General features: G+C 47.9%; 1 protein-coding gene across 1 annotated transcript in view; it reads left to right on the top strand.

Moving 5' to 3' along the window:
• Positions 1 to 1,468: 1,468 nt before the first annotated feature.
• EMB25 (DEAD/DEAH box helicase) overlaps positions 1,469 to 15,322 on the top strand; it is a 253,561-nt gene continuing 239,707 nt past the window's right edge. Inside the window, exon 1 of the mRNA XM_087396283.1 lies at positions 1,469 to 2,329. Within this exon, the coding sequence (XP_087252409.1) occupies positions 1,631 to 2,329 (699 nt within the window). The 5' untranslated portion in view covers positions 1,469 to 1,630. The remainder of the gene's footprint in view (positions 2,330 to 15,322) is intronic.

The raw sequence follows: 15,322 nt of genomic DNA, 5'->3' as shown, positions 1-15,322 counted from the left end.
AAATAACCTGCTGCATTTTTGGTCCAAACCCCAAAGCTCGCATAGTTTGCGAGATGAAATCCCATTGAACTGTGTCAAAGGCTTTTGCAATATCCACCTGCAAGAGTAGAACATCCTGCGGCGTGTATTTGGCATATTCAATCCCAATATAAGCATTGGCAATGTTATCTATGATATGGCGATGTGGAACAAAGCCATATTGGGAGGGATGCAACCCATCATGCAAATAACCTTTAATCCGATCAACCACCATTTTGGCAATGATCTTGTAAATGACTGGCATGAGCGTGATTGGCCTCCAATCACCAAGTGAATCACATAGCTACTTCTTTGGAATCAACTTGAGAAGACCCTTTTTCCATGACAAAGGCATCTGCTGATTTTGCCATGTTGTATTTACCATTTGCGGCAAGGTGATTTTAAGAAGATCCCAGAATGCAAGAAAGAATTCAATAGTGAGACCATCCCATCCTGGGGATTTCCATGTGCCACAGGATCTCAGTGCATCAGACAATTCTCTTCAATGAAGGGATGTTCAAGTGCCAAAGCCTGAGCATCAGACAGAATTGGAAGAACATGCTGCAAAAGAAGCTGACGTGCAGACACGACCCGAGAAGAAAGAGTATCCACATGCCCAAAATGAGTGAAGAAGTGCTGCACACATAAATCAACAAGCTCTGAACGAGATGTTGACCAAGAACCATCAGGCATCCGGATCCGGCAGATATTGGCACACACATGTTTTTTGTTGTTTGTAACAGAACCTACACCGCTAGCACTAAGGCAAACAAGAGAGAGTACACAGTTCCAAACCCTCCTAATCCAATAACATATTCAGGGCTAAAATTCTTTGTTGCCTTCCTTAGCTGCGCCAACCTAAATCTTCGCGAATGCATTTGATAATGCTCCTTCTTGCAAGGCACAGAAGAAGATCAAAAGGACAACGATAAATACTATAGTAAGGAGCAGGTACTACAACCAAGCTAAAAATAGTGCAAAAATACATCCAGATCGGCCATGAAATGCGCACCTTGGATAGAGCGAGGAAGGGATAAATATCCACAAGAGAGTGTCCATGCATGTAAGTATTACATGCATGAGACCATAGTGCCCAATAACAACACCAACTGAAGAATTGAAGATAGTTTGGTGTAGAGGCTTATCTCCTAAACAAACAAAAACTGCCTGCTGAAAGAGATGCTAGGAAAGCGAGCACGAAGATCTCAGGCACACACAGGCGCAAACATAATTTTCCTCGGCGTTTGTCTCTCTCCCTCTCTTTGTCTCTCCATCTTTGATTGTCATCTCTCTGATCCAATCCCGTTTGTGGAACTTACTTTGACCAGACGAGTTTTTTGCGAACGGGCGATGGGAGTGTGGCCCCGAAACACACACACACACACTCCTCTCTCTCTAGGGGAAAAAATATCTCAATATCTCTCTCTCTCCACTCTCTCACACACACACACACACTCTTCTCTCTCTGTCTCTCTCTCACACACACACACACACACACATACACACAAAACACTATCTTCCTCTCTTATCACTCGCCCATTCTCCATCCTCACCCTTTGTAGCGGAGCTCTTGAATTCAACAACCTTCTCATAGCTCTGCCTTTCCATCACCATGAAAACCTCCCTCCTTGAGCCTCTTCTTCCCTCTGCATTCTGCGCTCACCTCTCCTCGGACGGTGAATTTCGCTCCCCTTTGCTCGACTTTTGCGACCAACGCAGATTTCTCGTAGCTCTCTCCTCTATCGGCGGACCATCTTGCACCAGGCGCTCCCCGCCTCTTTCCGTCTCGAGCTCCATCACAAAACTATTGAAGTGTTTCCCCCTCATGAGAGCAGATTTCTCTGGCCTCGTTGCAGGAAGCTTGAACGTTCTTGATTTAGCTGGAGCAGGTCATGCCTTGCTCGCGTCTAAAAAATCAACCGATGCTCAGAAAACGGAAGCTTTCAGCGTCGAACACAGCCCGGCAAAGGAAAGGGAAATAACCGATACGCGTAACGATGGCAATAACTTGATTCTAACTGAAGATGGGACCTCTAGCTCAGATACCGATGACGATGCAAGCGAAGATGAAATGGAGGATATAGTTTATAACTTAAATGAAATGGTAGCTCTCGAAGATGACAACGCGGAATATCAAGTGGAAGATGAAGACGACAGCCTTGAGGGTTCTAGCGGGGATCGCGTTCGAGACAAGGGAGAAAGACGGAAACGATTTGAAGCACTTTGTGAACGCAAACTAATTGACGAGAACTTTGTCATCACTGTAGATGACCTCTGCTCTCTATACGAGTTCCGCATTGATAAATTTCAGGTAAATAGTTGGTACATAACAACTGAAACTTTCCCATATTTATGCTGTTGGAACGAGTCCTGCACTCTTCTACTACTCCTCTCCCGAATGGGCTTGAATTAGCTGAAAACAAGTCGTTAATTGCACATGGAAGGAAGGAGATCACTACAAAGAAATGTGTATGTGGGAGCAAACGATTGAAACAGATCCACTATTTGAAAAACGAGGGCGCTTCTTTGTCTGATCGGTTTAAGATTTGGCATACGAATGCATCTTTTGCTTAATGGCAGTAGCAAGCTTGTTGCCTTGGATTCTCCATAGTTCAGCTAGTCAAGCTTGGATCAGCTGGAGGACATTGCATCATCCGCCTAGAGTGTCCGGGCATAACACACACATGTTATAGAAGCACACTACTTTCCCTTTGCAATAACAAGACACTGTCCATGAACTGGATGGATCTGACTTCAATCTTGGTTTACATATTGTGATATGAATCCAGAGCAATCTGTAGTGTGGGTCAAGTCTCCATTGAGATCATCTTAGTAAGCATTATCTATTATAGAATTGCGACTCCATCCGATCTAGGCACTCTGCTTGTCTCATCCTGATATGCCACGCCCACATATTGATAGTGGGCGCTTTGGGCTTTGACGAGTCTCTGAGTAGAAGACAATACCTTGTCATACGTAGAGCTCCGAGAAGTTCCTTGGCTTTGACCACAACTTTCCATTATAGTTTCAGACGGTGCAAGTCTAGGTTTCAGTCCTTAGAGTCTCGTAGACTCTGCTTCCTTAGGTAGGTGTGCCAATGGGTGTCCACCTAGGCCCTGTTAGGAATCACCCGAAACCTTAAGTGACTTCTTGGAATTCGCAGTAAATAACAGCGCATCACCTGCAAGTGGCAAATCCACGCGCCAAACTGGCTCTATGACACATGCGATGGTGGCGACAACTCCACGAGAAGGCTGGAAACTTTGAACTGGCTGGTTGCAGCAACGTTGGACTCCAAGAAATCATGTGCCACTGGGAAAAGAGAGGAGATTCAATTGAGGAAGGGAGTGAGGGGAGAAGAGAGGGAGGATACAGCATTAGGGGCCAGAAATAAGGGCTGGCCAGCCCTGAAGGTCTTTATTGCAATAGAAAATTGTTTTACAAGATGGCTCATAGGGGAGCAAGAGCTGAGTACAAATTGCAATTGATACAAAGAGCATGAAGCTCTCTCTTTAAGAATATAAGGGGGAGCCATGCTTTTTGGCTTTAGCCCAGGAAAAGCTGGCTAAAGTTCCTTTTTTATTCATAGAAGGCGCCCAAACAGCTGGAATTGGTGGATTTGTCCATGTGGGCCCTTCTAAAAGTTGGTCCTCCACCTTGGTGCACTTTCCCACTTAAAATACGAGCCTTTTTGAACTCTAAAGGTCTTGCAACAATTGCAACAATATCCAACACACTTTAATACATTAGAGATTATTAGCTAATGCATGCATTCTAGTTCTTGGACTGCATCCCCATAGTGCACACTAACTAATACAAAGCAAAGGAAAGTGAGCTTGCTATTGTTGACTAAAGTCAACTTTCTTTGATTAGAGTCAATAAAAAAAGATCTCTCTTTATTTCTTGGGATAAGTACAATTTCTTAACATCACCTCGGCTTCTAATCAGTTGCCCTCATCTATAAAGCTTCTTGGTACAATTGCAAACTCCTCATCCACCAATGTCGCATCTAGTGTGTAGTAGTTCTTGAACTTGACCAGGTACCTGCGGGTAGCCGTGCCTCTGGTCCCTTTCTTCCCTATGTGGTACGTAATTTGTTTTGGCTGGAGGATCTTCTCCATCTCTTCCACCTCACATGGCTCGTCTTGAACTTCTGTAGGCTTAGTACTTCTTTAGAGGACTCAATTACGTACCCTATGTGGTACATAATTTGTTTTGGCTGGAGGATCTTCTCCATCTCTTCCACCTCACATGGCTCGTCTTGAACTTCTGTAGGCTTAGTACTTCTTTAGAGGACTGAGATGGAAAGCATTGTGAATCCTTCAATGCTCTGGCAGGTCTAGTTGATATTTGACTTTGTTGACTCGCTTTGTGACCTAGAAAGGTCCATAGTATCTAGTTTAAAGCTGAGGATATATCTTTTCTTTGCACTTCATCTTCCTTAGCCGTGTTTTGTCAAACTTGAGAAGGACCCAATCTCCCTCTTGGAGATTCATTTTCCTTCTGTGCTTTTCTACAGCTTTCTTGTGCTTCTCCCTCTCCTTGGATCTTTCAATGGCTGTTTGAACTTGAGAGAAAGCTATTTCTAAGTCTCGAACACATTGATTAGTTGGAAAAATCTCGTCCTTGCTTCTAAGAATAGGTGGCAAAATTAGGTTTTCATTCATGTCCTCCAAGATCCACCTAAGCTACAATGCTTCGCATGCCACTGTACAAGTGGTGCTGTACTCCGTCTTTGTAGATGAAAGGGCGACAATACATTGTTTCTTACTCAGCCATGACACAGCTCCTGATGAGAGTAAGAAACAATATCCAGAAGTCAATCTCCGAGTATCAACATCACCTGCCCAATCACTATTGCAGAAACCTCCCAACTCAATGCCTCTCGTATAAGTGATGCCGTAGTTGCAGGTACCCTTCAAGTACCTTAGCACCCTCATACCTGCGTCCCAATGGGCCTTCTTGGGTGTGGCAGAGAACTAACAGAGCAATCCAATTGCGTAGGAAATATCCGGTCGGGTATTGGTGAGGTAAAGCAAACTCCCCACCAAGCGTCGATACATAGATGAATCAATCGACTGAGACGGATCACTCACACTCATTTTCAGACCAGGTTCCATGGGAGTCATTGCTGCTTTGCAATTCTCCATCTGAAAATGTTTGAGTAGTTTCCGCAATATTTCTCGTGTGAAATAAAGATACATCTCTTTCCCTGCTTAACCTCAATCCTAGGAAAGTAGTGAAGTACGCCTAAGTCAGTCATCTCGAGTTCCTCCATGAGAAGTTTCTTGACTTGAGGAGCAATCTTCTTCGTATGATCCCCTGTAATGATGAGGTCATCCACATATAGAATCAATACCAGCCGCAAATCCCCCTCTGTGTCGGGATAAAGATTTGCTTCTGATGGACTTCGCTGAAGCCCAATCTTCTGAAAGAAAACATCTATGTGTTGGTACCAAGCTCTGGGGGCCTGTTGCAGCCTGTACAAGGCCTTCTTCAGTTTGTAGACTTTCGATGGGGATCTTGGAATCTGAAATCCTGGTGGCTGTGCCACATATACCTCCTCTTCAAGGATACCATTCAAAAATGCAAACTTGACGTCCATCTGAAAAATAGGCCAACTGTGATGAGCAGCCAAGGCAATGACTGTCCGAATAGTCACCATCCTAGCTGTGGGGGCAAAGGTCTCGTTGAAGTCAAGTCCTTTTGACTGTGCATAGCCTTTCACTTGCACCCAAGTGCAGGGGTGCATGTGACATAAATTAGCCACGGTCTTTGCATCACACTTTTCCACTGCCTTTGCTTCAACCCACTTAGTAACATAGTCAGTGGCAACCACAATATAATATTTCTCATGGCGGGAGCGTGGAAGTTGTCCCACGAAGTCCAATCCCCATTTCTCAAACGGCCCTAGTGCAAGAATAGGGTGGAGCGGACCCCTCTTCAGCTCCCTTCAGGCTTCTACCAAAAGCTTGATATGTGTGACACCATTCTTGAATGTCCCTATGCATGCTAGGCCAAAAATACCGTGCTGCTAGCACTTTTCTAGCTGTATTTTCATGTGCCAAGTGACCCCCACAGATATCTTCATGACAAGCTTCCATCACCTGTCGTGCTTCTGTGGCCCCAACCACCTTGCATAAAATACCGTCCTTGCCCATTTTATACAGGGTATCGCCCAACAAAGTGTATGCTATAGCCTTTACTAACAACTTTTTCTGCTCACTCTTTGATATGTCTTTAGGGAACTTTCCTTCTAGCAAATAATCATATACATCTTGTAAATTCTCTAATTCTGGGTTCATCAGTTTGCTTGCATTCATAGGTGTAGAGATGGAGGACTAATTGTATTGGATGATGGATGAGTGGATGGCCCTGCAAGGGTAGCACCCGTGGCTAGCTTATGGGGCTTTTGCTCACTTACAACTTGGTTTTTCCCTGAAGAGGCCGGGTGTGGGTTTGGCATTGGGAGTGATTTCCTTGTCACCTTAGGTGGCACTCACACACCCGCATTACTGATGCTCAGTGTGCTCAAATGTTTTGGGTAGATATTTCCTTCATGCTGTAGTGGGCATGGAAGGTTGGACATTGAGCCAGTCGCGACCTTGGTACGTTGGCGCTCAGACACAGATTACTCTCCTTTCCAACCCCGTTCAAAGTCACAGAGATTAGATTTGCAGTAGCAGGCTCCCATCCATAGGCGAGCTTGTTCTCTACCAACTCCCCATGAGCTGGATCAAGGTGAGTTGGAACGTGCATGGGCTCCATGAGTGTGCACGCAGTCAGCCGCAATATCTCATACTTCAACAGGAGTTGCAGAGAGTAGTGGTGGGACGGTCGGTAGATTTTCTTTTGCTACAGAAGCACATGTTTTCAGCAGCAGGCATTGGATGGCGTCGCCATCTCCTCTCCAGGAGGGACCTAGAGATTTTGTCTCCAACAGTATGCTAGAGTGGAGGGGTTTGCATCTCAGCCTTGTTGGGCGTTGGAAGCAATGGAAGCTCAAAAACGGAAGCACAATGGAGAAAAACGAGATGCTGTAATAGATTGCTACAAAACTGAAGTGTGGTGGCTCAAGGGAGAGCCAACATAACAAAACCCTAGGACTAAGTGCCCTAATTGGACTAAGTGTCCTAACTGGCCTAGATGGTACATAAACTAACTGTACCAATAGTCCTAATTGACTGTAACTAGGCCTACAAGGCTCATACCAAGGTATAAGTGGCATCTATGGATAGCCCATGAGATAGCCTACAAACCCTCCTCCATGGTACGGGCTGAAGTATCCTGGACATGGCTCAGGATACCTAAATATCTAGTGTCATGGTTGCACATGTTCGTCCCGTAGGATATAGCAACCTATGACTGTACAGAGTACAACGGATCAAGTTACAAAAGGTACTAAGTTTAAAGCTTGCCGAAAAGCCTCAAACTTAGGTCGAGGTAGAGCCTTTGTAAAAAGATCTGCCAAGTTGTCTTCAGTTTGAACATAAGACAACTCAATATCACCTGTTGATAATCGCTCTTTGACATAGTGATAGTGAACCTCAATGTGCTTTGTGCGAGCATGGAAAACTGGATTCTATGTGACAGCTGACAGTAGGAGTAGTCTGACGTGCACAAAGATATGCAAGTAGCTTCCGAAGCCAAACACACTCCACTGTAGCTGTAAAAGCCGCTCTGTACTGAGCTTCACAGCTAGAAGTAGCAATTGTACTCTGCTTCTTGCTAAACCAAGAAACACATGAAGTACCAAGCATAAAACAGTTGCCACTATGTGACACACGAGTGTCAAAACAACCAGCCCAATCACTATCAGTGAATCCATGCACGACAAGTGAAGTATCAGCCCCATAAAGGCGGCCTAAATGCTGAGTGCCTTTAAGATATATGAAAACGCGCTTCATGACATGCCAATGGTGCATAGATGGGCTGTGCATATATCTGCTCAATTGTGAGACAGCATACTGTAGATCAGGTCTCGTATGGCATAGGTAAATCAAACAACCAACTGCTTGCTGATAGAGACTGACGTCACATGTACCGCTGCCATCCTCAGAAGAGAAGTGAAAACCAGTCTCTAATGGTGTGGATACTGGCTTGCAATCCTCAAACTGAAAATGCTGCAAAAGCTGTCCAATGTACTTCGATTGTGACATAAAAATGCCCCCCTCATTGCTAGCAAATTGAATGCCCAGATAGTAGTGTAGAAGACCAAGATCAGACATAGCAAATGTTTGCTGCAAATCAATTTTAAAATCTGTAATTTGCTGAGCATGTGTCGCAGTTACAAGCATGTCATCCACATAAAGGACTAAAATCAGCAAATCTGTCCCATGCTTGCGGATGTAAAGGGTAGCCTCTGTAGGGCTGTTTTGAAAGCCAAGTGTGAGCAAATGAGAATGAATTCTTGAATACCAAGCCCGAGGTGCCTGCTTCAATCCATAGGGGGCCTTTTTCAAGCGGCATACCTTGCTTTGAGAACCTTCAACCTCAAAGCCAGGAGGTTGGGAAACATAGACCTCTTCCTGCAAATGCCCATGAAGAAAAGTTGTCTTAATATCAAGCTGATGTATCTGCCAATGAAAGTGGGCAGCAAAGGCAATAACAATGCGAATGGTAGTGATCCTGGAAGTGGGAGCAAAAGTGTCCTCGAAGACAATGCCATGCTGCTGAGCATAGCCCTTAGCAACAAGACGAGCTTTGTAACGGTCCACTGAACCATCAGCTTTCCGTTTGATCTTGTAAACCCACTTAGTTCCAATGACATTCTTGCCATAAGGCAAATCACACAACTCCCAAGTGTCATTCTGATGGATAGAATTCAATTCAGCTTGCATGGCCTTCATCCAACAATCATTCTGAAAGGCATCTTGATGACATAAGCGCTCTCCATTGCATGCTGTAGCAACCAAAGCATAAGCAACAAAACTAGCATGCTTTTTCCGGACAGCTGCTCTCGTACGGGCTGGCAGAGGAGTGTCTTGTTTGCTGTCTTTTAATGTGTCAAGGAGCCAACGGTGTACCTTTTTAGGCTCCTGAATTTCTGCTTTTGCCTGGTCAAGAGCTGTGTGCAAATGATGCTGATCAATGATAAGGCATATCTGGCTGAATTTCTGCATGCACATGTGGCTGTAAATGACCAACAGATGGAGTAGGGACATTCTCAGATGGAACATCATCCCGAGCATCAGATGGAAACAAAGGCATCAAGCTGTCAAATATGTCTGGGGCGTCACCAACGGGCCGTTTTTGACAGTCCAGCAAAGGCATAGTGGACGATTCATCAAACACAACATCCTGGCTGACAAAACACTTGCCCGTGCAGGGCTGATATAGCTTATAGCCCCTGCTCTCCGTACCCCCTCGCTACCCCTCCGTACCCCCTCGGGAGTCGGTACCCCTCCGCTACCCCCCGCTACCCCCTCCGCTACCCCTCTGGCTACTCCTCTGCTACCCCCTCCGCTACCCCTCCGCTACCCCCCCGTTACCCCCTCGTTGCTACCCCTCGCTGCCCCTCCGTACCCCCCGCTACCCCCTCGCTACCCCCCGCTACCGCTCTACTACCCCCGCTACCCTCCGCTACCCCCTCGCTGCTACCCCTCGCTGCCCCTTCGTACCCCCTCGCTACCCCTCCGCTACCCCCCGCTACCCCCTCCACTACCCCCCGCTACTCCTCGCTTAGCCCCCCCCACCCCCCCTCTTCTCTTCTCTCTTTAAAAAATAAAATAAAATAAAAATAAAATAAAAACCCCCGCTCGCAGCTCCGACCTTTTTTTTTTGGCTGCTTCTGCTTCAACAGCTTCGACCTCCTACAATCCCTTCTTTGTCCGCTGCTGCCTCCCCCATAATGAAGGGAACATGGGGATGAGGACATGAGACTAGGTGGGAGACCCTTCGGTCCAAATTTGCATACGCGTGGAGATGGGGAAGGGGAACGGTGACAAGGCGAAAACACAAAAGCAACACACTCTACAGGACTTCAACAAACGCAACAACCGGAGCGGTTTGACAATGGACAACACCGCGACCCAAAAGAAAGAGGCCCACCCAAAGCCCATGCCGCTCACCACATCCTCGACCTCTATGGTTACCACCACTATTTCACCACCATCATCCGCCTCATCATCTACGCCACCTCTCTCCTCCCCCTCTCCTGCATCATCATCACAGGTCTCCTCTCTAGTAGCCTTACCACTGGCCCCACCGGCCATGGCTCCACAGTACTTTCCTCTTGTATCACCTCTACCTCTCAGTCAGCCACCCTTCATCACATCTTCTGGCCTCGCTACTCCTACATACCACTCCCCCGCCCATATCATGCTGTCCCCACCCTCAGTACAACCTCAGCAGCCCACCTTCATTCCAACCCCTCTCGAGATCGAGTTCCCACCTGGACCAGGACATCTTAGGCTCCCATCAGATGTTTGGGACTCCCTATTGGCTGAGATGAGATACACAGCATCCGGGCCTGTCAAGCAGAGCTGACACATTACACCCAGGAGCAGGCCCGATACACCCAAGAGCAGGTACGCATTATACACGAGCAGGGCACCCTTATCCAGGGACTCAGACACGACATCACACAGCTTCGAGAGGAGCTCGGGACCCCTGGAGGACCCCAGTCACAGAGGCGGAGGCACAGATAGCCACGATACAGTCGGCTATAGCAGAGACGACTAGATGGGTGGACGTGGCGAAACGGGAGCCCGCAAAGGCAACCGTTTTAGCCGCCATACAGGAGCAGCAACAGAGGGCTTTGAAGGCCCTCAACATCTGGATACGAGGGATCACGTGAGACAGCACCAGCACCACTACGACGCCCAAAGAGGAGGCGATCACCTTTGTGACCACCATCATGGGGGTCCCCGAGCGTGGCATAGAGGGAGCATGGCGTGTTGGGAGAGATCCCAACCGAGAGCAGCCCCTAGTCATTCGCTTCAGAGATTCACATGCTTGACGCGCGACACTCCGACGTCAAGCCGCTCTACAAGAGCATCCCACCTTGTCCATGGACTGCAGATTCGACACCACTACAGATTGAGGAGCGACGAGTTCTTTTGCAACAGCGGGATGTTGCCCGCAAGGAGGGAAAATGGGCCGTAGTCCGAGATGGTAGGTTGTTAACTGGCACCCGTCGGGCTCCCACCAGTACCCCCTAGGGGGACGGGGCCTATGAGACTCAGGTTTCTGAGACCCTAGACTGCACCATTTGAAACTGTAATGGTACCTTATGGTCAAACCCAGGGAACTTCTCGGAGTCTTATACAGGACAAGACATAGTCTTTTACTCGGAGACACACCAAAGCCCAGAGCGTCCACTACCAATAGTCAGTGGCTACACATGGGAGTTAGCCTTCAAGGATGAGACGAGGGATACAGGAGGAGTCCGAGGATCAGGCGGGGTCGTAGTATTGTACAGGTCTTTCCTCACTGGAGCCATCTCCATTGAGAGGAAGGATGCACACTCTTGATTCATGTGCATCCGGATCCGATGCATAGACACCCATGACCTTTTCATAGCAATATGCTACTTCCCGCTAGACACATCCCACTTCGCCAGAGTGGCACGAGAGGAGGGTGAGAAATTGCCATATGCACTGTTACATCAGGATATCCCAAACCTTTTAGTACGTGGGGAAGTTCTCCTTGTTGGGGACTTTAACGCCAGGACGAGCACGCGCCAAGCACCACTCCTGGACTTCCGAGACGACTCTATCATGCTACCAAACATGGACCTAGACGGCGCAGGTATGACCAGGACCTTATCGGACCGACACGGGCCTGTTACACCATATGGACATGTGCTCCTTGATCTGGGCAGGATGCATGATCTCATCATCTACAATGGGCTTGACCTATGGCCCTCCTCAGGTGGTTTTACTTGCTTCCCACATGGGGGGGGCACTAGTGTAGTAGATTACATCATGGGATCCCCTACCTTCACTTCATGTATCACCCACTTCACCGTAGCACCACTCCCTATATGAGCTAATCACACATACCTATTCTTCACTATTGCCACCCCACGCTTAGTCACACCACACACACCACATAGGAAGCACGACACCTACCACGACATACACTTTGATCATAGCCTTTCACCGGCCTACTCTGGACGCCTAAACAGACTTTTAACCTGCCGTGATTAGTCGCACACTCCACGAGGCTGCTCTCCAAATCTTTCCCCACAACACACGGTCCACTAGACCACCACCTCTTGGTTCTGTACCCTGCAACAATTGGTACGATGCGGAGTGCAAGGCTTATCGCTGACAGCTCCGACTTGAAACCAAATGTCACCTCCCGAACACACCAGACACAGTACGCAAGTACCGACGTCTCGTACGTCAGAAGACGCAGGCATTTCTTTGTTGAAATGAGGAGGAGTTGCTGCACATCTTGTACAGCAACAACTCTAAGGATCTTTGGTGGAGATTTCTTGAGCGTAGGTCTCCATCACCCCTCACCGACACGAGAGTCTGGCACAGGTATGCACACCATCTTTATGATATCCCACACCAGCCCACTCCAGATCTCTTACACACACCTCACCCCACCACTTGCACGTTGTTCACCAGAGGGGGAGTCAAGGATGCGACATTGAAACTGCACAATGGTCGAGCTAAGGATCATGAGGGGCTATGCACTGAGTTTATCGCATATGGGATCGACACATTAGCCCCGATCCTAGCAAAGCTATTTAATGATGCTGTTTGCCTTGGCTTCCCCCGCACTTGGACACTCAACACCATCACCCCCATCCACAAGGCAGGGGATCCCATGGACCCGAGTAACTACATGACTATCATGATTGGACATGTGATGTCCAAGATTTATGCAGCTGTATTGGATGCGTCGGTCAGCCTGTTCGCAGAGATGAGAGGGCTCAGAGCAGAGGGTCAGGCCGGTTTTAGGTGAGACCATGGGACTATGGATCACATACTCACACTTAGGAGTGTCATTGAGGAGGCCAGAGCACAGAAGGAGAGGGTATATTGCTGCTTTGTGGATTTCCGCAAAGCCTTTGACACAATACCTCGAGCTCGTCTAATCACATGCCTACAGACACTGGGATTTGATCAGGAGATCATCTGGGCAGTCATGGCACTGTATGAGAGAGTCTCAGGCTGAGTTTGGACAGGCGCAGGTTGGACAGATGAGATCTTGAGTACCATAGGGGTCAAACAGGGTTGTCCCTTATCACCGACCATGTTTGGCCTCTAGATCGATGAGCTTGAGACTTTCATGGGGGCGTTCGGAGGGACCGGTTGCTCACTTGCCGGTATCATCATCATGATTCTTCTTCATGCAGATGATGTGGCACTCTTGTCGTCCACACTTGAGGGGCTCCAGCGACACCTGGATGCACTGCAGGCTTTTTGTTTATCCCATGATTTGGAGGTCAACCTTGGCAAGACCAAGGTCATGATCTTTAACACCTCTCGAGCAAACATGCAATGGAAGCAGTTTACTCTTACTTTCGATGGGTCACCAGTGGAGATTGTATCCTCATACACTTACTTGGGGGTCATCTTCTCCGGCTTGATCTTCACGATGAGACCAATGATGCAGGCCAGACTGAGTAGGGGATACGCCTCACTGGCTCGGCTAGAGAGACAATGCTTCCACTCCCGCTTCCAGGACCCTGGGACCAAGGCTCTTCTGTTCGACTGCTTGGTCCGACCAGCCGGTATGTATGGCAGCCCTTGTTGGGGGTCTGACATGTTAGAGATAGAGCGGACACAGGTGGAGCGCTTGTAGATCCTCATGCTCTCACGGATGATCGTTACCATCACATATCTACTCCGGGTTAGATCATATGGGGACTGCACATCAGGGAGACAGAGGTTGCCATGGTTGGCTCTCGATTCCTCCATGAGGTTGGCAGTAGAGGGAGACGAGCGATGCTGGTATGCACGGACTCACAGATGGTTTGTGAGACTAGGGTTCCACATCGATAGGATACCTCCTTTTCAGTACAGTTTAGATGTCCCTTCGGTACTCCCACCCACCATCCCAATCGGGCCACACACCAACGAGGTCATTCGAGAGGATCTCCTGCAGCTATACACCTTTAGGACCTGGTTGGAGTTGAGGGAGCTTCTAGTGAAGCTGAGTTTCTACAGAGATTATTGTCTTCGTATTTCAGAGGAGGGATTTATCACACCACCGGGACACACTGAGCTTCATATGCCTCACTCACTACGGATCTCCATCGAATAGTTTCGGGTATCATCACACGGCCTCCGCATAGAGAGCGGCAGAGCAGAGGGGATTCCTAGGGAGCATCGCTTATGCATATTGTGTGACTGTCAGGAGGTTGAGTCGGAGGAGCATTTTATTTTCAGGTGCCCAGTGTACTACGAGATCTGAGGTCGCTACCACTGCCTCTTCAGAGACGGCTCCAGGCTCCTTTCAAGATCCCTTGCCTACCCAGATCAGAGATGCCTCGCGGCCTTCATTCACGAGGGGGTCCGACACAGAGAGTACTTACTCAGGCGACGGGGCTTGGCCACATCATCAGACACCTCTCAGAGCAGGATCACAGAGTTCTTCCCATCGAGTGACATTGATCGTCTAGTCTCTAGCCGCAGACGTGACAGAGACCCCGACCCGACGATTGCAACACGACACATGAGACATCGAGGGGACACACAAATCACTCTGGGGGACCTCCTGTCATTGTTTAGACTCGGGATACGTCCCACGGGAGTCACGGTGGCTTTGGTCCTGCGTCGAGCCTCGTTCAGGAGACCGAGACGCACGGCACCCCTTGATGGATGCTAGCGTTCCATCACCGGCTATGCACCAGCCAGGGTGACATGACATACGGAGGATTCCACTCCGCTCTAGTCCTTTTCTTTTCATTGTTACATCCAGATGTATTTGATTATGTATGATTAGACTTAGGATTCAGCACGGGTGATGATGCTCGTTTCAGTAGCTCCACCCTAGTGTGATTTGTATCATGTTTTCTTTTAGTCTCATAGACCCATCCGTCTTCCGAAGACTCTAATAAAAATTCTTTCTTTCTTTCTCTGAACTATACCCAAGAAAAATGCATTTAACAGCTTTATCATCCAACTTAGTGCGTCTCTGTGAAGGCACATGACCATAAGCTAAGCATCCAAAAGTCCTCATGTGGGAAATGCGAGGCTTATGACCCGTCCATGCCTCATAAGGTGTGATAGTCTCCAATGCCTTTGTAGGACATCTATTCAAGATGTAATTTGCACACATGACCGCATCCAACCACAACTTATTAGGCAAATGTTTGCCTTTCAACGTGCATCTGGCCATT

This window comes from Dipteris shenzhenensis, chromosome 25 (genome assembly GCF_047967505.1).
Source record: "Dipteris shenzhenensis isolate YYH24624 ecotype China chromosome 25, Dip_SZ_1.0, whole genome shotgun sequence".
NCBI classification, from domain to species: Eukaryota; Viridiplantae; Streptophyta; class Polypodiopsida; order Gleicheniales; family Dipteridaceae; genus Dipteris; species Dipteris shenzhenensis.
This window is presented reverse-complemented; position numbering and strand designations above follow the sequence as displayed.